The 26,816-nt window shown below is 38.5% G+C and overlaps 1 protein-coding gene across 6 annotated transcripts in view; it reads right to left on the bottom strand.

Annotated features, from left to right (window-relative positions):
* Positions 1 to 5,795: 5,795 nt before the first annotated feature.
* The window catches only part of LOC139628887 (contactin-associated protein-like 4), a 156,675-nt gene continuing 135,654 nt past the window's right edge, over positions 5,796 to 26,816 (bottom strand). For 2 of the 6 annotated variants that reach the window (XM_071491037.1, XM_071491034.1), the window contains 7 exons: positions 23,473 to 23,712; positions 20,891 to 21,115; positions 19,092 to 19,225; positions 17,197 to 17,284; positions 13,648 to 13,866; positions 12,063 to 12,134; positions 5,800 to 10,118 (listed from right to left, as the gene is read on the bottom strand). In XM_071491037.1, the coding sequence (XP_071347138.1) occupies positions 9,922 to 10,118; positions 12,063 to 12,134; positions 13,648 to 13,866; positions 17,197 to 17,284; positions 19,092 to 19,225; positions 20,891 to 21,115; positions 23,473 to 23,712 (1,175 nt within the window). In that variant the 3' untranslated portion in view covers positions 5,800 to 9,921. Of the gene's footprint in view, positions 10,119 to 12,062; positions 12,135 to 13,647; positions 13,867 to 17,196; positions 17,285 to 19,091; positions 19,226 to 20,890; positions 21,116 to 23,472; positions 23,713 to 26,816 lie in introns of all 6 variants that reach the window. The other 4 variants (XM_071491033.1, XM_071491032.1, XM_071491035.1 and 1 more) reach the window with 4 other exon arrangements.

The following is a 26,816-nucleotide window of genomic DNA, read 5'->3' as shown; positions in this document are numbered from 1 at the left end:
CACTTGTAAAGAGCTAAATGCTGGCTGGGAATCCCTGAAATAGATCATAATGAAAGACCACAGTGTGAGCCATCCAACGTGAAAACAAAAGATAAGATTAGAGCTGCTATGACTCTCAAACTTATTTGTTGCACAGGTTTTTTAATACAAAGACAAAAACTACATGTACCGTATTAATTATGATCATGTCAGTTGACCCTTAATTCAAGGTCTGTTTACCTACTTTTAACCACATCTCACAGTTTGCGAGATGCAGTGAAATTCAGCTTTATTTGCTTTATTATGACTGATTTAGGAAAAAAAAGAGTTATTTAAAATTATTTGTCTCCTCTAATAATGTCAGGAATAAAGAGAACATTCTCTTGATTGTTCAGTTGAGGCTCCTGGAGGTCAAATGTCTGATCTTGTAACTCGTGTGTTCGTTAGATCTGTGTTTAAGGAGTGACCCTGCTCTGTCCTGACTGTTGTAGGTGGGCTGATGATGAGCAGGACAAAGTGTCATCTAATTACTCATGTGATTGAATTCAAACTCCACAATGAGAAATATCCCCACAGCTGCTAAGATTATAAACTGTAGGTGGGCTGGATAATTACCAGCCGCCTGCTGGGAGAGAGGAGAGCTTTTCCCTCCAGCAGCATCACGACAGAACATAAAGCTGAACCAGACAGAAGCTCAACTGTTCCTTTGACTGCTGTTTAATGAGACACCCTCTAATATGATCATATCTCCATGGACAAGAGCCACAACAGGATGCTTTCATAAGCTAGAATTATTGTCTCCCAAGTGTTCTCTGTGAGCTTTGTGACATTTGACTCCACGCTGCAGACAGGCAGAGAAGGAAGTGGTTAGATGACTGCACAGCAAACAGAAGCTGTGAAGACAAATTACCAGTTAAATGATTGCTCAGGTAGACTGACTGACTGTGATGAATTGAATCTGACACGACAACAGAGGTCTGGGTGTTGTACTACAGTCCTATCATGCTGCCATTCATACAACTAAGAATATGGATAAACATTAAAAGAAAAATGACACTGATGTAACGGAACTCCAAAGAGTTAACTGTGCAGCCCTGGTTTTGTCTGTCATTTTAGAATAGCAGATGGTAAAAAATACCCATCACCCCAAGCTGCTGACGCCATGGAAAAGAAGGTAGTTAGAGGAGCAAATCAGAGCTTTTCAGAGCTATTCAAAACTCTTAATTTGAACAAAACACAGCACCATAGTTGCTGAATTCACCCACAATTGACCCAGAATCCAAGAGTGAATCGATTTAAGCTGCAGACTGTAAAATCAGTGTCATCACACCATCATTAACTTTCACGTTACAGAATTTCTGGCTCAGTGGAGCTGAAGTGCACCTTGGAGTTCATACTTAATTTCAGAATTTTTCTATATGCAGACTTGTACCTTCAACTTTTTTAATGAAATAACCTGATATGTTCTCACACAGCTGTCAAGCTTGAGAACTTATGATTCAAGGAGAGGTTCTTGCTTTCTGAAACCAGGGGTAGCCCAAAATAACTCCTACTTCCCAACTCAACTTACAGCAGTGTTTCCTATGGTTATTTCAAAGTAAAGGCTTTTTTAAATCAAGTGGTCCTTTTGCTTTGTCTGCCCACAATAGCCACAGTTAATTATTTAGCCCACTTTGAGGAAACACAAGAGAATAACTTGATGGAATCAGCAAGAGACTTTAAAGGAGCCAATAGACCATTCTATTACACCTTTCAGTGCTTGTTATATGGAGGAAAGTCTTTTTCAACAGTCACTGCAACAGGGACAATAAATTGAGAAAGAACTGTACTGAAAAAACAGATGTTCGCTTGCTCTGTTCAGAATGAGTCATTTATAAGTTGGATATATTCAATAAAACAAGCACTCAGAGTCTGACGCTCGAACTCCAACCCCATCAAGAATCTATTTTTTTCCTCATTCAGTGCCACTGAGACAGTTTCCCTCAGGACATTCACTCTAAAATAATAACTGCTTTTTTGAAAAGAAGTATGCTATTGAATTACCATAACCCAATAATATTACAGCACCAGGTTGTATACTGAAGTTTAAAACACTCGTCGTTCTCAGTGATTTTATTTGTTCCGCTAATTTCATTACTTCCTCTAACACACCCATGTAAAAACATATCTGAATCTTAATCTTTGGAAATTTGATTCAGCACATCATAATTAAAATGACTGATGCTGAATAAATCTCAGTGTTAATTCAATGAATTCACTGAGTTTGCTTCCCTCAACACAGTGAATTATATAACAGAAGATTACATTAATTTCCATGAATCTGAATCTAAATGCTATTTTTAATGTCTCTGTAAAGCATTTTGAATTGCCTTGAGTCTAAATAAACTTGTCTTGTATGTTACTTATGTGTAGATTTAATTTGCTGATGTTAATTTGTGAGCAACAACATAAAGAATTTTTCAACTTTTTATCTGAGGATCATAAGGAGACAATTTGTGGTCAAGATCAGGACATTATTGCAAAATACATACAAAATCAAATTATCACAAAAAAACAAACAAAGCACTTTCAAAACCACACTGCCTGCTTCAGCTGCCCTCATCAGCATGCAGATCTGACCCGCTGATATCACATGCACCCCGTCTGTCATCTGAACAGCCACTAATACAGCTGGATACAGCTGTAATTACAGTTCTTAAAGCTGCTGTTTACATGGTGGAGGTGAATACTTGAGGGATTTAAGTCAACAAAACAGTAAACATGTCGACTGAAGGAGAAAACAGAAGTATGAATGATGCTGGATTTTGGTGAACATCAGGTTTTATTGTTTTCTGTGCCTTATAGATCAAGCTGACCTGTCCCGTTCAGTCAGTAGATCTATTAAAAAAAAAGAAGAGCACAGCAAAGCAAACAGACTGCAGTAAAGCATGAATTATTCATCTACACGCATGTATAACTCTGTGTCTGCCAATAGGCTCGGGGTGAAACATTGTTGTGCATCTGCTCAATCCATCGACTTTTGTATCTCGGCTGTCCAGTCCAGGAATCTTTTATTTCATGGACCCTTTTTTTTTTTTTCCATTTTAGTGGCATGGTTTCATGGCCATCTCATTGTGTCGGTCAGTCCAGCACTTTGGTCAATACTGAAATAGTGCAACAACTTGTGAGGTATCTTAATATATACTAGATTGATTGGCACAAAATCTAGTACAGATATCAAAGGTAACAAGACAATGTATCCCACTGACCTTGGTGAACCTCTAGTTTTGCTCTAGTGCCACCATGACAGTCTTCTACTCCTCTGGATAAACAGTAGTATCTTTGGTGATGATCTATCTTTTTATTTAGCTCCATCATCAGGTCAGAATGATAATATGTCCAACATTTTGGTTCATAATCAAAAGCCTAGAAAACTAATTCCCATTGCCAGCAGGATTAGTGATATGCTGTGTTTAGTGCTACCTTGCAAATGTTAGCATGCTAACATGCTAAGATGTAAAAAATGGTAAATATTATACCATCTTATCATCCACATGTTAGCATTGTCACAGCATGCGTTACCTCAGGTACAACCCATGGCTCTAAACCAGGCCCAGATTAAAAATGTAGAGGTCTCTGGGTAGAAAATGTTGAAATGTAGGTTCTCAGCAGAGGCTACTATCTGTTGGAAACACCTGTATCTTATACAGGATTTAAGCTGACAGGTTACAGCCTCTGTTCACACCCTGAAGGACAATATCAACACCTGTAGATGTATTCTGTCATACAGGATTTACACCACGATTGCAACAATACTTTCCTGGGTCAGTGTGGAGCTGAATGGCATACGCAAGCACATACTGCTCCATCTACAACAATATAGTTTTGATTCGGGATTCTTCCAACACACACACACACACACACACACACACACACACACACACACACACAGTAATGGAGTCATACAGTCATACAGGATTTCATTATCACACATCCTGACATAAAGGCACAATGATATAACCACTGTCAACTACTTCTCATTGTAATAACACACTGGAGACAAGAGAATACCTTAACTTAGGACAATCCATATGTGTGAATAAAAATATCAGAGAAAGCCTACTTCATGTGACGGTCTTCTTCCTGGTCTTTCTCCCCAAAAACATCATCCTCCACCACTTCATTTAGGTCCAGGACTCTGACGGGTTCAGACTCGATAGTCAGTATTGATGATGACTTCAAGAGCTTTGTTGACTGATCCTTGATCCGAGTTATTTTTATAATTCTCGCCATGTCGGAAAATAGGTTAAAAAGTAATAGATAAATTTAGGGGCTGTTGAACTGGTAACCAAGTTAACCTAGTCAGGTGGAGAGGGGGTGGTGCAGTAGAACAGGTGGTTGTCGCAGGGCTGTAGATCTCTTCCTGTATCATAGTGATGACGTCCAGCGGGACTAACGGCCGTTAGCGGCGGCCGTTACTCTTGACGTTAGCATCGTCCTCAGCAGGCTCTTTGCTAATGCTAGCAAACTGACATTTGAAAAAAAAAAAAAAAAAAGTCGAGATAAACTTTATGTTTATCCGAGTTTTAGTTTCTCTGGTATCATTTTCCTTTTTTTGTATTTCTCATTGCTTCTCTGCTGCTCAATCGTTTGCTTTCAAAGATATTTTAAACACCGTTTAACTGTTTCTTCCGCAACCGGTCGTCTTCCCCGCCTCGTCATCATGATACAGGCCAGCGAGCCAATCACAAAATGTTTCTTACACGCAAATTAAGTAACTCTGCATTCATTGGTTGATATTTCTAATCAAAAAATAAAAATTAAAAATAAAAACAAAAACTAAAATTAAAAATTAAAAATAAAAATTAAAATAAAAATAAAAACTACAATTAAAATTAAAATTAAAATTAAAATTTAAAAAGAGAGAAAAAAGAAAAAGAAAGTATGCGGCCACAATTGGTAGATGTTTAGAAGCCCCCTAGCGGTCGGAGGCCCAAATCGCCCAATTAAAAGTTGAGTTGTCTGCATGATAGATTATGTTTTGAGGCATAACTTGTTATTCTGCAATAACAATGACATATGGAAGACGTAATGTATAATACATAACAAATATGAAAATAAAAATCTATAGCCGTTTCATTATATGGAGTTTAAATGTTTAATATTAAATAAAAAAGGAAATTATGAGCTAAAATAATTATATGAATGAAAGTAAATATAAAAAATATCTTGTATATAATTCGAAAAATCATTAAAAATTTACATACAATTAAAGTGTCATTGGGAAAAATGCCATTTTGAAATAAAACGTTTTGGGTAACAGAATTTATATACTGAAATAAAAGGTATCCAGGAAAAAAAAATCATTATTATTAAAAATCATTATAATCATTATTATTATTATATTTCTGAGATTGATTACTAATCAATAATTTCTTTAATTATCTCACAAATTGCTTTATTTATTTTTTTCCATGTTTGTTTCATCTTTATGTATTATTTGTATGTTTGCATTAAATTTTTGAAAAATAATCAAAGTATGCATGAGTTTACAGAGTTTAGATGTGCTGGGGCTGGAAATATGCACCAGTGAAAAAAATAAAAAAATAAAAATAACGTGGCCCATGCTGATCATTTTAGCACGTAAATGTAGTTTAAAGATGTGCACATAATACACAGTATGTAATAAGGAGAAAGCACAGACCTCTGTGGTGTACTGTTAATGCAGTGTCACCTCCACACAGAGGCCGCTCTATAGCTTCCACCATTACAATGTAACGTACCATTACATCCCAGTACATCATAGGTTTATCAAATGTACAATTAGACAGCAGAGTGGAAGAAATGCTGCAGTGGTATTTATCATTCTAATTAAACATTTTAACAGTACATTCCACTGTCTACAGATGAGACTGAATTTTTTATGACATTCAAATTCTACTTGGCCGCAGAGATTAGCTGTTCCTTAAGATGTTGGCGTTTCCTTCGCTGAGTCTTTGATAGCTCTGATGATGCTGAAGATCATCAGCACATCTTGTCTCTGATCACAACCAATAAGCTGAGATTTAAATGAATCAAACAGGGATCACTGATCTGAGGCAGCTGAATCATCTTGTAACCTCAGGCATCTGAATGTTTAAACAGGCAGAGGGGCTAAATGGGGCTTCGCAGAGAATCACTCTGACATCCTCTGCTCCTGGATGCTTCACAGATCTACATATTTCCCTCATGTCTGATCTGCTGAATGTTAAAAGCCACCAGAAGTGTCAGTGGTGAAGGATGTGTATCCTCCCACAATGCGGTTTGAAGGAACAAATATAAAAGATGTAAATATATGTAAATTGTTCTGGTCGTTGAAGGGGAGTCTTTGCTATGTGTCAGCTTCAGTTACTGTAAACAAAGAAACCAATGAATGGTTAAATTTTTTTTTTTTTTCTTTTTTAGACTCTTACTTCAACAAATGTTAATTTCTTTCATTTTGTTGTGGAGATTTGTGTCAGCTTTCTACAGAGTCCTTCAGTCATGTAAATGTAGGAACAAATTTGTTCACAGGCTCCAACTGCACGACTTCAGTGTTTCTTCTTAACATTTACTCAGTTGGTGATTGATCTTTAAGAAGAAAAAACTCCCGGCTAAATTTTTTTTTTTTTAAAGTATGATTATTTATTTTCTTACAGGATTTTGTTGATAATCAAACAACCAGAATATGAGTAGAATCTGCATATTTCTATGGCAGGTCACTCGCACTCACAACATCACTGTTATTCACCAACACTACAGTTACTGTGACAACATTTCAACTTTAAACCAGTGCATTGTCAGAGAGAAACTACACCACTGTCAGTCATAAATATTCAGTCATAAATATTCACTCCTAAAAGGATAAGGCTGAAGTTATTCAACATTTTCTCATAGTAAACAAATCCCATGAAAAGACCAAATTCAGCAATGTGTTGGTTATCTCCATGGTATCTGACATCCCTAACATGTCTGTAGCCTCAGTCCTTAAACCACTGGTTCCCACTGAAGTTATAATTAAAAGAATATTTAAAAGCAGATCACAAATACACAGTATAGTTTCATTTAATAAAAAACAAACAAACAAACAAACAATAATTTCCCAAAAAACTGGTAAGTACAGCAAATGTTACTCAAACAGGAGGAAATAATGCATTTGTAGCGGACTATTTCTAACTGTGGATTAATACACAGTTGGTGCTATAGTAAGTATTTTCAGCAGCGGGACAATGATGTGAGATTGACTAAGAACGAACTGCAGTGTGCCCGTGTTCACAGTAATGGAGGATCATGTCACCCATGTTTATTGTTTTTAGGTAACAACAGAGGAATATGATATAAACACCATTTTGGCCACACAGGCAAATGCGTTTTAGTCTTTTTCATGGATTTGATGACAACAAGCAAATTTCAGAATATCATCAGCCTGAAAGCCTAGTCCTGCCAGGATCCACAATGGCTAAGACTATCTTTTTCCCCTTCTTTATTGGCTCTTTATCGAATAAAATGATATACAGTCCTGAGAGGCAGTAATTAGCACAGTACATAAAAAACAGAAAGCAGCTCTGAAAATGAATGTGACTGACTAATGCTAGCATGTACTGGCTGGCTAGCATGTTAGCAGTTCGGTCATCAACGACAGTAGTTTACCAACTAGGCCTGTGAGTAGTTCCTACTTCACTGAGCCTCTAGACCCAAATATTTCATGAAGACGTGAGGATTCATTTTGATGTGTTACTCTCTGGCGTGACTAGGCCTTTTCTCCTTTAAATGCAAAATTAACCAAAACCTTCAGGTTACAGGTGCAAATAAAGCAAGTTCAAATGTAAAACTGATGTGAAATGTTTGTTCTGTTGCTTGAAAATGATTTGAAAAAACTAAAAAGTTGTTGCTCACAGTGACATTAGACCAAGGTTTAAGGTCAAACATGTTTCGTTGCTGGTTTGCACACATCACTGTACATCAGTGACTTGCTGCTAACATTATATGGACACTTAAAAATTCAGATCTTCTTTTCTAGGTCTTTATTTTGCTGTATTTTCATGCAGTGTCCTCCAGGTGTGCTCAATCTGCAAGATTATCCGTTTGTCAAGATTACTATTTCAGGTCCTCTTAGCAATCAAGTGCTGCACTGCAGTCAGTTCTGCTGCAGGATGGAGGACAGTCACTGCTGCTTCTTCAAAGAATGAAGTTTCTGGAATTAAGGATGTGGCAGAGACAGTGGCCTCAGCGATCGTGAGGTGGGGGAAAAAAAGAAAACACAAATAAAGTGAAGAATAATGCACTTTGAATTTTTAGCAACTTTTGTCATTAAAATCCCATCTGTGCTTTGGGGTCTCGTAGAGAGACGGTGGTGAACATTTGATAAACAGCTGCTGTCGATTCTCTTTCTGCTTCTCAGCTTCCCTCCACCAGCAGCACATGAGCTGATTTAACACATGGAAGGATTTGCTTCATTTTCAATGATAATATCAGAATGTGTTTTCATTACATCCATGTCCGCCTGACACTCAGTCTCTTGGATTATCTCGCAGTCTCATTCCCATCATCTCACTGCTTTCTATCGAGTCACAATCCACCTGTCAGACCGAAGCAGATTAGCATTTCAAAAACACATTAACTGTCTCTGCGTGCAGTGAACGAGGTGACAGACAGCTACTGTGTTTCAGAGCCTGTGCTGCTGTCAGTGTTAAAAGCCTTACTGTTCAGAGAGCTGGGGGAGGAAGCTCCCAGCAGGCGGCATGCAGCAGGGAGGAGAAAACGTTTCTATTAGAGTGAACAACCTGTTTCTAAAAGCTTGGAAACTGTCGGAAACTAAAAAAGTTCAATGCTCATGCATGTAGTTTTGTTCCCTGTTTTTGTTATGCTTTCATGTTACGAGAGAAAAGAAAGACCGGCGGTAAAAGGAAGGGGAAAAAATAATAAAAATGGAAATGAAGTACCAAATCAATCCCCTCTGTATAAAAGTCTCTAAGTCTCTCATCCAGTAGCTGCCAGACTGCAGTGTAACATTTCTCCAACAGCACAAATGCACAATGTGCTCATGGCGATGTGCATGACTGAAGTGAGTAAGACTGTGTTGACTTTGAAGATGCCACTTGCTAACAACAATATTCTGTGGTGGCACAATGTTGCTGGAAGCAATTCACTCATGAACATATTTAATTCATGTGTTGACTGGAGTTGGAAAATCATCAAAAAGACATAGCATTTGGTGGGCGTATGCCGGCTGCAGGGACACTGACAATACTTGCAAATTTTCCGAGTGTAAAAGCACGCACAGATTTCCCATAAGCAGATTTTCAGGGCTCCACAGCCTCTAAAGAGTGCATACTGTTATCCCCCCAAAGCAGTGCACACAACAAAAAGGCAATACACACGGGCGAACCACCAAACACCAGCTCTTACTGAAGTACTTTTCCTGAGGGCCTAATTAAGGGTCAAACATTTTCACTTCCAATTAAGTAAACATCCATTCATCCTCACAGAAAAGTGTATCAGCCAAATGACTCCTGTCATGATTCCAAGTCCCCTGATTCACCGCAATGAAGAAATTAAATTGTGTTTGAATACTTTAAATGAATCCATAAAACAAAATCAATTCCCCTTTTCAAACCTTTCAGCCTGACAGAGTGTCAGTAGCTAGAGATTTCTGTAGACATTATTTCAACATTTACATTTTTCACTATTTAAAATTTCTGAAACAAGGATATCCAGTCCAGCACTGTTTCAGTATATATATATATATATATATATACATATATATACAGTAAAAGACAACACTGTGTGCATTGTTCTTTTTTTTTTTTGCTTTCCACATTTTGTAGAGCCACTTTTACCAGTGTAGTCTCAAGTGTCTCTGAGTGCAGTGTGAAGTCCTGAGGGGTGGCAGGACACCCCAGCCTGCACCATCAGCTCAAAAACCCACCAGTTCATCAGGTCCAGTTAAATGAAATACTCCTTTCGGCTTTCACTGGAGACGTTCTGGGAGTCAGTCTGGTTGTTGAAAGGAAAATCTTGGCTGTCCTCCTGCTTGACTCCCTTCACTTCCTGATTTCGATACGTCTCTTTTCTCCGGTAGAGGAATCTGGCAGTAATGGCCAGGCCAGTCACAACCACGAAGATCACCACCGCTATCACACCTGCAGGGAAGAGGACATTTACTCTGGCATATTGGGACATTTTTGTTCAGAGAGATATTTCTGTTAACAGCACCATCATACAGTTTACTCAAACCTCTCTAAAACAGCAAAAACTGAAAATTATAACCTGCATTAGGTTGATTAATTGCAGCACTGTTGTATTGGACTGCATTTGTTTTAGCTAGGTGTACATAATAAGGGTAATAATCTGTGGTCTGGTTCCTCATCCAGAGCAGGTAGCTCTGGGATGTGCTTAGCCTAGCTTAGCACACCTACTGGAAGCAGCGGGAAAAGGGTACCAGTTAGCTTAGGCTGTTATGCTATTTCTTGAATAGCAACAGCTGAACATTAACATAACTACCGTATTTGTGAGTTTTGCACACTTTGCTGTCTCTTAATCAAAACCCAGCTGGACTCTTAGATGTATTGTTGGGTAGCTTGCTGGCTAACAGTTCACTACATGTACACAAGATAATTTTGGAGACATGGGAAGGTTTTTTTTAAATCCTTTGGCTAAATTAGCTTTTTTCTCTTGAAGTTCTTGTGTTAAGCTAAGATAATCATGTTTTTATCCATAGTAAAGTACATTTAGAGTAAAAATTTATTTTTAAAAATGTAACAGCATCACTTAAAAGGGCTGAAACACGGTAACTTAAAATTTTTACATTCTGCAAAACACATATGGTTTACGAAGAACCAGTGTTTAGCTTAATATATTAGAACTTTTTTTTTCTTTTTTTTTTTTTTACGTGTTTTAATTCTATCATCTGTAAAAATCATTGTTTTGTTGATATTTTTGTACTATATTACAATCAGTTTGTTGGGATTTAAATCTGATCATACTGTCTGCTTTCATTTTTGTCAGATCACATTATGGTTTTGTAGTAATACCCTGCGAGTATTCAAATCATCTGAACGTTACAATAGTAAGTTACAACAGTTACTTACCTTTGTCAATAAGAAAATCAAACATGTTGTTTTTCGTGATAGATTGTCTAACTTAAGCAATTTAAGAATAAAAAACTGTTTTTCACACTTCAGTAAGAAGAATGGAAACTGAAAGCATACAAACACCACAGACTATAAAAATGTTCATTTTAAGTATTAAGGTAAAAGGGCTAAAACATGTAAAATACTGATGTGTTTAATTGTGTATCCATATTGCAGCTCAGCTGTGACATTTTGATGTGTGTCCATATTGCTGAATCCTGGAAAGTCTTGTTGTTGTGCTGACTGACACACTGACTCTCTGTAAAGTAAATCTATCACAGCGGACTTTGGTCACAGAGCTTTGTGAAACAACTGTGAAGTCGCTACATGATTTCTGCCTATCGCTCCCTCCTCTGGGCATGTCGGTTCTTCTGCCCTGCGGCCTGGTCGCTCTCGTGGAGGCTAATCTAACGTTAACACACAGCGAGCAGAATTTCACACATTAAGAGTCCGTTCTGCACATTTCATTATCCAGAGAAAGTTTCCTCTAATTGGAATTCCAATATAGGCTGAATTAATTTCGCACTGTATTACTTTGGTTTTAAAATGTCCACACATTTGAAGATAACAGTGTGAAAGTTTCCCCATCAGCAAGTCAATTCAGCAGAGGTTTAATTAGTTCAACTGTGCTTTGTGCACTGAGACACAAAGTCAGATTTAATGGACAGTTTTAAATGACATTTGACTTTTTTTTTTCCTATCTACACCCTGATACTGTAGGAACCATTCGATCTATACCCTGAATCAATCTGTCTCAGCAGAAGAGCCAAAAATTTTATTATCTTTTGATAGAATTTTTTGCCCATCACATCACCTTTGCTGGCTTTGGACAGAATATCTGTCATCAATGAAATATTGAGTGTAATCTCTGACTGAGAGAAGTCCAATACAAACATAGTGAAACAAGATGACACAGGTTCCAGTGCAGTGAAAGATGGTGAAACAGTTCAGTACCTCCAATCAGAGCCGAGTCAGTCCTGATGGCATTGACTAAAGGTTGACCTGAACCCACTGAACCAGACTGGTCTACAGCAGAGAGAGAAAAACAGAGAAAAAAAAGAAAAGAAAATAAGGACGATAGAGGAGGAAAATAGGGAAAAAGACAGAGGCAAGAATAAAAAAAACAAAGTGTTCAAAGAATTAGAAGAAGAAATGTTGTGGAGAAAGACAGAAAAGCAGAAATTATTACATGAGAGAGAAAATGTGCGAACGTGATGGAATAAGAGGAAAAATAAGAAAAAATAAACAGGTCAGAGACAAGAAAAGAAATTTAGAGACACAATCACAGTATCATCATTCAGAGCAGACAGGGAATACAGCAGCAGCTCTCCAAATAAACTATATTACAACAACATGAAACTGGATGAAAACAGTCCTGGAAGAAAGAAATGCCACTGGAAACTCCCCTCCATGGTCCACATTAATTATCTCATCAAGCACTTTGTCAGGAGTGTCCTCAACAAGGTGTACATACTTAATGAGCCCATTATACACTTCGAAAAAGCAGCCTCCACCAAGAACAGATACACAGAAGCAGAGGGGAAAAAGGATGTGACATATGCTCACTGATTTCTATGCACACATTATTCTCAGAGTGGCAGTTCAACATTTAATTTCAGTCTTCATTTTTGTTAGCCTTTAAGCCAGCCTCTTATTAAACATTTACTTAAACATAATGTTAAAAAGGGTCAGAAACATTTACAAAGAGCAGTGACATTTAAAATAAGAAGGCAAAAACATGCCTCTGAATATCCTTTGGCTTTTCTCGTGTTAGCTATGCTGTCAAATATTTATGCAGGAATATAACTCCATTCTGTAGTGAACCAGTCCTTTCCAGTAGATTTTGGGGATGTAAAATAGGACCATACTTTAATCGAACAACTTTACAGCCATGGTCAGATTAACTTTAGGGGACGCTGGGGCAAAGATTTACTGTTGAGCCTCTACTGATCTCCTCCTCACCTCCCACCCTCTGTGTATTCTGTATAAAAGCACCTTGTCTCCTCCGAGTTGCAGCAGACCACACATGGCAGCTTGATTATATATCCTCTGTGTGGGAATGATCGCCCTGGCTGCAGGTTGTCACTTTATTTAAAGAGGCTATAATCAATATTTTCATAATAACTATGTGTCAAGTGACATTGTGAAAACAAAACTTTAGCATGAGCGTCAGTGCACTACTTAGCTGCCTGGCCTGCAACTTTACTGTCTCGGTTCACTCTCACTGCAACAAAAAGCTCTAAAAAAGCAGACAGACACAGTTAGAGACCAGCTGGTGAACACGGCGGAGCATATTACAGCTAAAGAGCCAGATATTTCCCTTAGGAGTTAATGGAGTGCAAAAAAGCAAGTAAATATTTAGGGTGGACACAGACATGACTCTAAATGAATGATTATGTTGCTTTGTACCTGCTGGATGTGTAAATTGAACAAACAATATATCACCATAAAAATTGGAGGTTTAAGTTTCTGTTCATTTTAATAAGATAGACGTTATTTGCATCCAGGTGTCCATAGCCACACCCCCACCCCCCCTTACCTGACAGGTGGTGCGTGTTCTCTGCTGCGTAGGGATTGGCCGAAGCCGAGGAACCACAGTTGGACTGTACTAAAGGTCCAGTGATGACAACAGGGCTGGTGTCTGGGTGGAGCAGAGCAGCTTTCAGAGGAGTGATGGAGTTGAAGTGGACCACTGACAGACAGCCAGTAAAGCCGAGAGACGCCAACCTGGCCAGGTCTGGATCCAAGTCATCAGAATCTGAAGAGAGAAAAACAAGGAGGAGGTCTTAACCAAGCCAACAGAACAAAAGAAAAAACTGTTTTGTTTTTGTCTTGTGTAGTTTTAGAACTCTGTCTGATTCTTAAAATAAACAAAGCCAGATAGTTTTCTCTTGAGACAACCATGTAATCCAGCTTTCAAACGCCTTTCTTCTCTCTTGTCACATCTATTGCTGCAAAACAGTTAGAATATTTTACCTTTAAACAAGTTTAATTACTGCAATTACTGCAAACAAGAGGAGACAAGAAGACAAATAAATATATAGCCACTGCCAGCAGGTGATTAGCTTAGCTTAGCATAAAAACTAGCCTGGAAATGTTGAAATAACAAACTCTGCCAGCTAGTGACTTTTAAGCTCATGTTGTTTGTTAAATTTGTCCATATGTTTAAAAATGACACATTGTGGTGTTATGGGGGAGTTTACCTGCCAGTCTATTTACTGGCCGGGCTAGCTGTTTCTCCCTATTTCCAGTCTTTATGCTAAGCTATGCCAACTGGCCACTGACACTAGTGTCATATTTACTGAATAGACATGAGAGTTGTATTGATCTATCATCAATGTCTTGGTAAGATAACAACTACTGTATTTTTAAGATAATTAATCATTTTTGGAGGTAATGACAGAAAGAAATCTGCAACAGCTGGAATATTTTCCAGAGCACAGATTAGCTAACTGCGCTCAGAGCTCAGAAACGAAGCTTACTTTATCTGGACTGGGAGCTGAACTTTTAACCTTTCTGCACTCAATATGTAGGATGACTCGGCTCAACAATTCATGTCATACACTGACAGGTACATTGACTCTGCTGCACACTATCCTGTTATCACAGTAGGACAACAGTACATTGATTCTAATGATTAGCACACACACATAACCTCACACAGCCTCATTACAGTCGGCTGACTGTCAGTGGTTCAGCCTCCATCTATCACTCCACGAGACAGATGTGCACTCTCGCACTGTGTCTGTTCATTTTATTGACTTAAATCCCTTCATCATTCACCTCCACTCCTTCACAGCAGTGTAAACAGCAGTTGTGAAAGCCGACATTACCGTGGAAACCGGCTGCATCGGTGTCAGATGACTGAGAGGTGACTGGTTTTACCAGGACACATCTGCATGTTGACAAGAGCGGCAGGAAACATTACTGCAGCCTGCAAGCTCCTCTCAGCTGATCCACTCCTCACTCCATCACCTCTCCCCCTCTCTGTCTCTCTGTATTCCTTCCGGGTCCATTAGTTAGGCTGATGGATGATGGGGTTGGCAGGGAACGACAGAAAAACTACTTTCCTGCTGCTTTTCTGATCCTGATCTGACTCTCTGCCTCCTCTGGTTTGACAGAGATGAGGAGCGGTCACATGCTGACATGACAGGGTTAAAACACACTGTGCTACACTGAGCTGAGGATTAACACCCAAAAAGACAAAAGACGTTGAGAGAATTTGTATTGGTCCTCCATAAAATGAGTGGTACACCTGTCATGATTCATAGATATTATATTATAATAAAATTAGTTGTAAAAAGTGCTGTATTTAACTATCTAACAATTCCACATATAAAGGTGTTTGAAGACAATTTTGTACCAAAAAAAGAAGATTTGGACAATTTGACATTTTTTATGCACAGAAATGCAAGTAATTACATTTCCTTGCACCAGCAGAGCAAAAAATCCCAGGAAATGAATAAATTAAAATACATGCATGTGTGGAACTGAATCAAAAATCTGAATTCATCTAAAACTAAAAAAAAAATGAACTGCTAAATATTTGAAAACTTAATTTAGAATACCACATGACACTAACATACACTTCTGCATGTTTTCGTACACTGCACATGTGTTCAAATATTCTAGTAAAGGGCCACTTGATTAAAAAGAATCAGCACTTAGAGGTATATTCTATGTCTGTGCAAATTAATAATTTTCTGATGGTCAGTACTTGGTATTATCTGATGGATGCATCTGGTGAAGGCTATTTCAAATACCCGACTCATGTTTTACTACTAATAGCCAGGTTGTTTCCTTTTAAATTGACAGTGTATTGCTGTGATTCTGTCTCATCAGTGAGCTGTGACTGCTGCCTGCGGCCTCTCAGCCCCTCATGTTATTAACAGCTTAAATCTGAGTCTGTCTCTGATGGAGCTGCTCAGAGAGAACATGAATAAGTCATGACAGAGCCAATTACTGTCTCACCCTGAATCTGTTACACGTCCCTTTCCAGGCCTTAAAACAGAAGCTCAGTGTAGATGTGGTTTAACCCTCTCAGAGGGGGTGGATTCTTCTCCCCAGGCCTAAAATCTGTGCAGGTGTGTTACAGGAGAGCGTCCTCCTGGTTTAGCTCTGAAACATATGCATATGTTTAACACTATGGTGCTAAACAACTTGTCCCATGGTTTTTTAAAGGAGGCTATCATTTCTTTCTCCTTTATTTATCTCTACTACTTATGATAGAAAATGAAAGGTGCTACACATGATATTTACAAATCACCAAGCTTCAAGTTTTGTTCTCACAAATAACATAAAACCAGCATTGGTCCAGTGTACTTGGAGTAAAATATGTAAAAAGCTGAGGGAGTAAATAAGCATTTTTATCAGATTTCTATCTGGATTTTGCATTATTATTTTGTGCTACTGGTTTATCTGATTTTCACTCATGATGAAAATATGAAAATAGTGTTATTATAGTGTTTAATAATCCTCAGTGGACAATTTCGACACTACAAGATGCACTAAATTTGTTACGGTTATGTAGTCTCACTAAGGCGCCAAAACAGCCAGAGGCAAATATAAACATATACGGTACAACTCAAATATGGACAGATGCAAAAAATTCACAAACATTAAGTTACATTGGTTTCACATTAAAAAAAGAAATCATCAAGTTCAAAGTTGTTTTTGTGCCTTTCTACAAAATCACACCTAAATCTTTTTAGCAGTTGTATGATGTACTTCAAATTACAGATTCAGTCCCTGCAGCAGCCATATGACCTCCTGGACTCCACTGTTACTTTAGACTCTTAATCCTAAACCCTGAACTCTTATGAAATGAAATACAAACATAATGAAATGCCAACATATGTGGGTGTATCCACTTTCATGCAAAAGTAGGTCTTACATTTTGTCTTCTTCAGATAATTTGCAGTATATTTCAGTCTTGGTGCAAACAGCTGAAGATACGTGTATTTCTTTAACCTTTCCTCTTCCAACCTTTCCTTTCCTCGGAGCTGTTATTCAAATGAGTTAAAGCCTGAGTGCTCTCTAACTAAAAAGGCCTTGTCTCTGCTTTTAGTTTTACTACCTTCTCACTTACCGTGCACTCTGCCCAACACCAGAGACTTGACAGCGTTGAATTCTCCGTCAGATGTCAGGTTGAAGTCCTCTTTGGCGTTCTGGTTAACCTGAAAGAAGAAAATCATTTCCTGAATTAATTTCCCCCGAATTTTGTTTTCTAACATCAAAGCTCCTAAGTGCAACATTTTAAAATCGAACTTTGGAGGAGTAGATATCTTACATGTGAAAATGAAATCCTGGCCTGAATTTGGGGACCAGTTTCACATAAATCTATTGTCAATGATTGCTGAGATATCTTTCAAATCTTTGTTGAGATGCCACCTTATGCCACCACAACAATTCAGTATCATGGAAAATGATAAGATGAAATGCACCTCATATTTCACTGGAGCCACACAACACAGTGAATCAGGAGGCGGCACCCATACAAGATGAGGTCACCTTGTTATTTATCTCACTGTGTTGATAATTATACAGACGTTCAGGCTGCTGGATCCTGGTTAGATGAGGTTAACCTCATTTATCATCTGAGGCTGCTGTTAACAAGATAAGAGATTCAGTAGATCCAGATATGATTAAGATGCTTCATATTTCAACTGGAGCTGTTTTAATGTGTAGTCTGTCCCTGGTGCCCTGCTGTGGCTGCATCCAGGACAGCAGCTGCTGGTGGCTGAACTGAAAGTAAAGTGCTGACTGAGGCTTTATAGTAAAGGGGAATATCATAATACTGTACCATGCAGTGCACACAGTGAGGTAGATGGGACTGCCTGTGTCTGCATCTGTATGTGCATCCTTGAATTTACCCTTGAGACAGTCAACTCATTTTGCAAACATGGAAAAAAAAGTCCATGTTAAGCATCTTTACAAGTTGTTTACACAAGCTGCAAAGTGAAAGCAGAGAGCAAAATACAAAAGCAAAAAAAAAAAAAAGTTTTACAGCATACGCAGCCCAACACACAGCACAAAGGACAGACTGTGTATTTGTAAGTTGAAGTAAAACAGATGTGAAGCCCAAAAACATATGGCAGCACTTAATTTTCAAGCCCCCCTCTTTAGCATTCATAAGAAGTATTTACACATTTAATACATGGTTTACAATAAATTATAATGTAGCTGCAAATATTTTTTGATGCATTTGTCCACAACTATAATTCCTCCACCCACAAGTGGAGGCTGCATAAACAGCTAATTAATGACAATAATAAAACAAAGCTGTAATATAAAGTCCCTCTTCATAGGAGAAGATTTCTTTTTACAAAGATTGTAGATTAATTCATATTTAAAAATGTCTGCAAACAGGTACATTATAGTTTGTTGGAAACATTTATTAAATGTTCATACACTGCTTCTAAATGCTGAACAGGGAACTGCCTCTGTAGTCCATCCTAGAGAGGTTATGTAATAAAGACTGTTCAGTTCCTGTCTTTAAATCTGTATTATGTAATATATTTCACATCACACTTGAAGGAAGTGACTTTGTGTAATGTGAAGAATTAACACCAGACTTTGCAGCTTATTTCTTTTGGCTCATAGTTTCTCCACAAACATTGTCGGCGACAGTTTCTGGCAAATCATCTCAGACAAGTGGAGCTTATGTTTCCCACCGAGCACCACACAGCAGACAGGCAAAGTTAATGGGAGGCTGGTGAAGAAAGTGGAACATGGTGAACTGCAGCTGAAAAAGCCAGATTTTTTTTTTGAGCTGATGGAGACCAAACCAAAGATTTACTTCTGTCAGAAAGCCAGAAAAAAAACTATTTTGGTCTTTTGGATGTCTGTAAACCGTTTGCTAACAAATAAGCCACAAGAATTTCTTTTTTGTCTTTTTTCCCCCAAACTGGTTAATGCCCTTTAGTAACTGATGCATAAATTATAACATTATAACATATAAAGAGTGTATGAATAATGTATTACCTGCACAGACACAGAGTCCGTGAGTCTCCTGACGGTAACTGTGTGTAGTTGTCCGTTGGCCAGACTCCTCACTCTGCTCCTCAACACCTCAGCTTCTCTGCTGCTGTCCAGCTTGTACCTCACCTCCAGCTCATCTAAACACACAACACACACAGACACACACAACACACATGAAACCATGAGGTCACATTTCAGATGTCACAAAAATGGAAACATTACATCCAGATTTATGATTTCAACTTAAAACATCACCATCATTTCAAATATGCTACTTTCTTTAAAGTTTTCTTCTCCGGAAATTGGCCTTGCTGTGCCTCGTAATCTTAGATAAAAGCATAAACACATTTTTAATCCTTCAAAGATAAATCTGAATATTTTAAAGAGGCAGTTGCTGTATTAATTAAGAATGTATTTTATATTTAGAGGATAAGAGCTAATTCCCTATCAATAACAGAACTGATCTAAGTAAATCTAAATAATTCTCCTAATATTCAAGTGCAAAATTAACAAAAACCTTGTGATGCTTTCAGATTTGTAGCTAAAGGAAAAGAAAAAGTGTTTCAAGAGTATTTTTTCACAGTGTGTGTTATAATACTGTAAACAAAAACTGATAAATCTAACATAAAGAAGAACCTGCAGATACCTGCTGCTGCTCTTTATTTTCTCTTGAAAAGAGGCGTTGAGTAAAAGGGTTTTGTTTGGGCTGAAGAAGTATAACTGCAGTAAAGGGTAAAAAAGAAATACGCCATCTCTGGGGAACACAAAGCCCTCAGGGATTTAATTGGACACTTCAGTTTAGGAGCATTTTACTTGACAACTCCACGGTCATCATGAAATCTCAGCGCTCTGCTGTCCATCAGCTTTGAGTCATTAACACCAGAAAAATCCATTTACAGCTAATCTAGCCGCAAAGTGCTGTTTTATTAGACTCCTGGATGGTGAAAATGTAATTCTAAATTCAAAGTACCTGCTCCTTCTCTTAAAAGCCAAACTCAAAAGTTTATAAAACACATCAATGAGTTTTCTGCTGTTTTATTCAGCAGCACATTAACATCCCACCAAACCTTTATTCCCTCAGCATCACTCATCAGGTCTCACCGGTAAAACCAGTGAACGCCTTTTTCAGCCGCAGACAAAACATAATAGCCGGCCCAGCTGGACAAATTAAAAGGCAGCAGAGGCTGACGGGGTGAATCCAGAGAGAGGAAAGGTCTGACAGATCCTGATAGATCTGGTAAAGCTGCAGAGCAAAGGACGAGGAGGAAGGAGAGAGGAGAGGAGAGGAGGAGGAGGAGAGGTCGATATCATGAGAAGATGACAGGAATGGGAGAGAGAGGGTGAGATGGAGAGGGGAGGAGCGCTAAGATGAGAGGCTGGGAGGAGATGTGAGGAGAGGAAAGTCATTGGAAAAAGTTGAGAGAGGAAGACAAGGTGAGATAAAAAGGAAACTCTCCTAGAGACTCATAATCTGAGGTTTGAAAACTGTAGATAAAAAAAGAGACGAGCGAACAAAAAGCAAAAGGGAGTAATTAAGGGAAGGATGAGTAAAAAAAAACAGAATAAGAGGAAAATTGTATAGATGATGAAGAAAGTAGGAGGAAAGTTGAGCACAAAACTTGTAGATAAAGAGAAGAAGAAACTTTTAGTCCAGAAGTTCTTCCAAAAGTTATAAAATAGATAAAAACTACAATGGAAAAAAAGAGAGGAGGAGGCCGTTAGGAAGAGGAATCAAATCAAAGGTCTGAACACCAACCAAACAAACAAACTCCTTCAAAATAAAAGTCCTGTGTCCTCCTCACCGTGCTTGTTGATGAGCAGGGCCAGGTACTCTCTGTAGTAGGAGCTGATGTAGAGCAGCAGAGCCGGACTCTGGTTCGTCCTGAAGCTCAGGGAGACGTTCTCTCCTCTCAGCGTCATGTCAGAGTAGATGGAGGACGGCAGGGCGCTGCTGTTCCTGATAAACTCGTACGGCTCCTTGAACGTATAGCTGACTGACGTGCCTGACTTAAAGATGGCCGACACCTCTGGAAGGAGAGAAATAGCTTTTTTTTAACAAATAGGATTATTTATTATTTTGCTGATGAACAATTTTTTGTTTTTTATTTTTTTATTACAGCAGTCCCTAAAAATGACATAATCCCAATTATAGATTTTGATAATATTCTGAGGCATTAAATGACATTTAGACATTTTTCAAACATCACAAACAACTTGATGTATAATTTTAAACTCATTAATACATACTTATAATAACAGAGGTTCAATAGTTTTTCATATTTTAAAGTATGTCCGTGTGACACTGGTGTTAAGAAACAATCCTAGACAACACGTTTGCTTATGTGCAGCCTGGAGAAGCCCGGCCCATTTATTTGCTGCTTTGTTGAGCAGTGACAATGCACATTAATTACAATGCTGTAAAGGTGCCAGAGTTAGCCATCATTTCATCTGCAGTGCCTGGAAGATTATAACATGGTCACCTTGATGCCATCTTTCCAAACACTAAATCTTATGATCATTTTTTCTTCCATTAATTGTGCAGTTGTTTAATCCATAAAATTTCAAAATGAATGACAGCAATACTGACAAAAAGGCAGAGCACATTTTAATGAACTATGTCCAAGAGTCAGTTCCAGAAACAGAGAAAAGAAGAAAAATTCTTTTTAATGGCTTCAACAATTCTTCAATTATCAAAATTGTCACTGATTAATCTTCTGTCATTAACCAGGATTACAGAATTTGGCTTTTCTTTTTACTCTACATGAACACATTCTGCTTTGAAACCCTTGTATATTTGTTGTACATGCAAAAAAGTGTTAAATAAAGAATAAAGAATGATTCATTTTCAAGACATAGTAAAATACATATATTTTTAAACCTTAATTAACTTCCAAGGGAGGCTGTGGCATTGAAACAAGTTTGCATCAGTTAGCAAGAGCATAAAAAGCTGTTCTCAAAATAAATGCAGCAGGTTGAAATGTTTTGGACATTTCTAATTACAGGAATAGTCTGGAGAGGTGCTGAGTCCCTGCTTTAGTTTTCAAACAGGAAGCACAGATTAATTTTTAAGATATTAAATGTAGTTAGAGGGAGTTATTGTGACTCACAATGAAATCACAAACCAAGTGTGTATCAGCATGACAGGGAAGATAAGTAGGTACAGTAGATATCAGTATTTAGTAGGAGGAGGGTTAAGAGAGTCAAAAAGCAGAGATGGCTGAACTCACTTAAGTTACTGAACTCATGGAGGACCTGAAGGTCAACATGATGACGCACTGTCACAGAGTTACCATCAAACAAATGACTAAAATAGACACCAACACTTTAGACAGACTGCACCAAACCTTTGATCAGCAGCAGATACAAACCCATACATGGAGGCTGCCATTACTCACACTTTTATTTCTATTCCCATATGAACTTCACAGTTTTAATGCCTACATTTTCTAAAAGAGTCATTAGGAGTCAGAAATGTTCCTGCGTTGTTCTCCTCTTCAAGGAACTACAAGCTGACACACAATCAAAACAGCTGTAACCTTGGCTGGTGAGATATATGAACTAACTACAGTAAATGTGAAGCAGAGTCGAGGGGATGGAAGCATGAAATGACACAGTGCAGCGTGTTGTAAAGTGTTTAGACAGCTCCTAGAGAGAGGTCAACACAGATGGCACCATTCAAGTGTACTCCACCCAAAATCCCTCTGTTGAATATAAAATACTTTACCATCTTTAGGCCTTCAAAAGTCCCCTTGGCTGCACAAAGTTGGTACTTTTGTCTTTCAAAGTTGTTGAATTCTATGTCAGTAGTGATCAGTTTCATACATTCATTGTGTTGTGCACGTCAGAGCTGAGTCTTTTGCTCTTTCAGTGGTCAGAGGAACCGGCTGTCTCGAGTCTGGTGTTTGGATTATTGAAGTAATAACAGTTTGACAGACATGGTTGGAGTTCAGCAGTAAACCATGTCTACAATTTTGAGTCAGAGGTTTGTCAGTGAGCTCAGATAAAGAGTTTCTACGTGATGGAGATGCAAGAAATGGGCCACAAATCAGTTATGCATGAAGATCAAGAGGGAAAATTAGTATTTTGTCAATATTTTATAATTTTTTGATGTCAAAGAATTCGTGTAGTAACAAATTCTTATCCGTCACCAACAGCAGGTTTATGGAGCTTTTCAGCCTCTTTTAGCTTGTTGTTTTGGTTACGTGACACAATTACTCAGTCACACCGTTCTCATCAACATGTGTCCTACAATCAAAGCTCAGATAAACCCACTGTACACTACCTGCCCATCACCAGACAACAGAAAGTTTGATTTCTGTTGTTTGGTTAGTTGGCTCACCAACTACAGGAAGACAACACTTAATGTATATTCATACGGGTGTACCTGTGTGGCAGAAGACCCCGGTGTAGGCTGACAGCCCACAGTCACAGTGGAAGCCGTTGACTTTCTCCACACAGCGACCCTGGTTCTGGCAGAGCGAGCCGTAGCTGCTGCAGTGACCCGGGCAGCCGGGTCGAACCCCGGGTGTGATCTTCGCCCTCTCCTCCAGGTCCAGGGTGACGCCGTTCAGCTGTAGAGAGCGGATACAGCCCCGGAAACCCTTCTGCCTGGACGCTGTGCCTCCTGACAATGTCAAAACATTGCATGACATTAGGATTACATTTACATTTTAGACATCTATTGTTAACAGACTATCAGCACGGGAAAACTGTGTCATCAACGGTGGTATTTTCACAATGCCCATTCTTAATGAGAAAGACAAAGTCTACAGCCAACATACCTGCGAGGCTGCAAGTACAGTGTTGCTTTGAGCTAAATGCTGATGTTAGCATGCTAAAAAAGCTAGCATTTGTTTATTAGCACTAAGCACAAAGTGCAATGAACATTGATTGTCATTACTTTTGTAGGTATTTGGTAAACCGAAGTAGTGGACAAGCTACATTTTTGACTTGATTATAGCACTAGAGGAAAAATTTGAGTATTGTGAAAGTTATTGAGATTCATCCTCTGAGGATCATGAATGTCTGACCTAAAATATGTCCCAATCTATTGAGTTGATGATGAGATATTTCCCTCAATTAGTGAAAACTCTTCTTCGGTCAGCTGCTGGTGCTACTGGAAAACTCAACCAGTCAATGAAGTCACAGAGATTCATCCTCTGGGGACCATGAATATCTCTACCTGATTTCATGCTAATCCACCCAGTAGGTGACGAAACACTTCAGTCAAAATTGAGACATCCTCTGGAACCATGGCACGCACTCTGTCCTGCTCATGCCAGGCCTTCTCTTTTTTTTGTGCTTTTTTTTTCCCTTATGTTTTCTTTCTCTGTGGTTTTTTTATTCCTCCTCCTCCTGTCATCTACAGCAGATCCACACGTCACCTCTGCTCCCCCTGAAGCACCAAACTGCCAACACTCTTCTTATGAAACGAAAAGATGAAAAAGCAGGGAGGCAACAAGCTGAAGGTGAAAAACGGTTTTGGGGACATACCTTTCATCAGCTGTCTGTCTAACAGGACCCACCGCACACGCTCACTTCAGTATTCTTCAATACTTCAGTTCTCACTCCGTGCTCCACATTTTACATTCTCTCTGAGATGTAACATGGTCACCTATTGTTCGCTTACATCAAACATGACAACCTCCTTTTTCTGCAAAGATCACAGACTGAAAGTTGTTGTGCTCAGATCACAAATCCTGCAACTTTTTGCTTTTACAGTTTGAAGGTGACAACTCCCTATTGTTGAGCAGCAGCAGCTTTTCACACCAGCAAATCATTGAGCTCTGTTAGACTTCTCTAGGCCTTTTCTCTGATTTGATCCATGTATTATTGAACCAGCTGAGCAACACAGGAGATGAAACTTGCCTCAACGTTTCCTTGGACAAAACAAATGAAGAGTAATATTCAGTCTTACTGAAAGCCTTACTTGTCCTCCTTGGAATCATTTATTGTTAAAGAATCATTTATAGGGTTGACACACTGACCGCCCTCATGTGCGCTCTAATAATGTGACCTTTCCTGATTAAGGCACAGCTTGCATTTCCTATGTAATTGCCTTTGGTGTATGGTGTATTTCAGTGTGGAACAAGCTCATGACAAACCAGAAATATATTGACATTAAATAAGTGATTTGATATTTAAGATATCTTAAAGCAGCCCTGTCTCCTAGAAATGAGTTTTATACACATGCTTTGAAGGAAATGTAATTGTTACTAGATTACATTTTCTATTTACGTAATGAGAAAATATTATTAATTTATGTATTTGGCAAACCAAAATTTGTTGATAGAGAATGTATCAGTAAAATGTTCACAGACTATGTATTTACTTTCTGCTAAAATATCAAGTGTACAATATCCACTTGTAGTGAAAAAGACATTGTTAACCTTTTTGTGGTTATGTGTAGACACACACACAGCACTTGTTTATGTTTAGGATAACATCATCATCTGGTTTAACAAAGAACAAGTTCATAGTCCACTGGATTTATTAAATGTCGAGTTTCGTTTCATTCATTCATTCATTAATCCGTTGAAAATTTGCAAACTGGGAGCTGCAATGGAAAAATTATTAAAAGTAATTTAGTTTAACAGTAATAAAGTTTAGCCATGGCCATGTGTTTGGTGTGGCTCTCAATGCTATTATAAGCAGGAGTCTCAGATGTTGTTGCCATGGAGACAAAGCCAGTCAGACATGTGAATAAGAGCTGTTGGTTCACGGTTAGTGGCGAACGCAACAAAATTTTAAGCCCAATTGGACATTTCTTACCAAAGTGCACCTTAAGAGTTGTAGTTCTTCTCCCCTTACATTTCTACATCCACAGGCTTTTACTGCAGGCTTTCTACTAAAGAACCATGTATTCTTTTAACACGGTTTTCTCATATTTTGTACTCAAAATTCAACCAGGAGAGTTTCGTGCCCATCATGCTTTTGAGGCGCTCCCACTGCCGGTCGCATATTCCAGTCAATCTATGAAGTGACCTGGACTGTTGCTTCAGAAATCCTGCATGTACAAAATAACTCCTCTCACTTCAGGAAACCTTTATCACTAAGGCAAACTGTTCTTCACCATGGTTGTTTATATGAAAGAGGTGATTCTAGCAGGGACCAAAGACACACCCCTGAGGACCACCACCTCTGATCAAAGCTACAAAACAAAAGCAGGAAAAAAGTTGTTCGAGAACAAACCCTTCAAGCAGGGAGGATATCCTGCTGTAAAACCTAAGCTCTAACAAGGATTACAGTCTCTCCACATCAAATGGAGACGCTGCTTACAAGAAACACTTAAAGGAGCATAATGAGAGATTTAGGACGAGGAGATCAAAGAAAACATCAAAGAATCCAGATAAACTCCACCTCTGACCAAAGGAGCAGAACTTTGAACAGACCTTCAAGCTCCTCATCCAGCAGCTCTTGTCAGCTCTAACAAGACAATTCAAGTCTTGCTATGTGAGATCTGCATATTCTGTACCAGTGCACATATGGGACCACACAGGACTGAGGAGAGAACAATTAGTGAAATGGAGATCAAAGTGAGCATCAGGGTGATGCATGTGCTAGTCCCACCAACAAACTTGGAGCGCAGATGTAGTCAGAATTAATTATAAACTCAGTCACATAACTGACAGTACAGCCTCAGCTCTGAGAAGATATCGTCTCATAATAGAGATAAAACAGTTTAGGATGAGCTGAGTTGTGTATGTACAGTGAGGTTTGCCAATGTTA

This window comes from Trachinotus anak, unplaced genomic scaffold (assembly GCF_046630095.1).
Source record: "Trachinotus anak isolate AG129_WGS33_773 ecotype Australia unplaced genomic scaffold, CSIRO_AGI_Tana_v1 ptg000012l, whole genome shotgun sequence".
NCBI lineage: Eukaryota > Metazoa > Chordata > Actinopteri > Carangiformes > Carangidae > Trachinotus > Trachinotus anak.
Note: the sequence above shows the minus strand (reverse complement) of the source record. Positions and strands in the feature narration are given on the sequence as shown.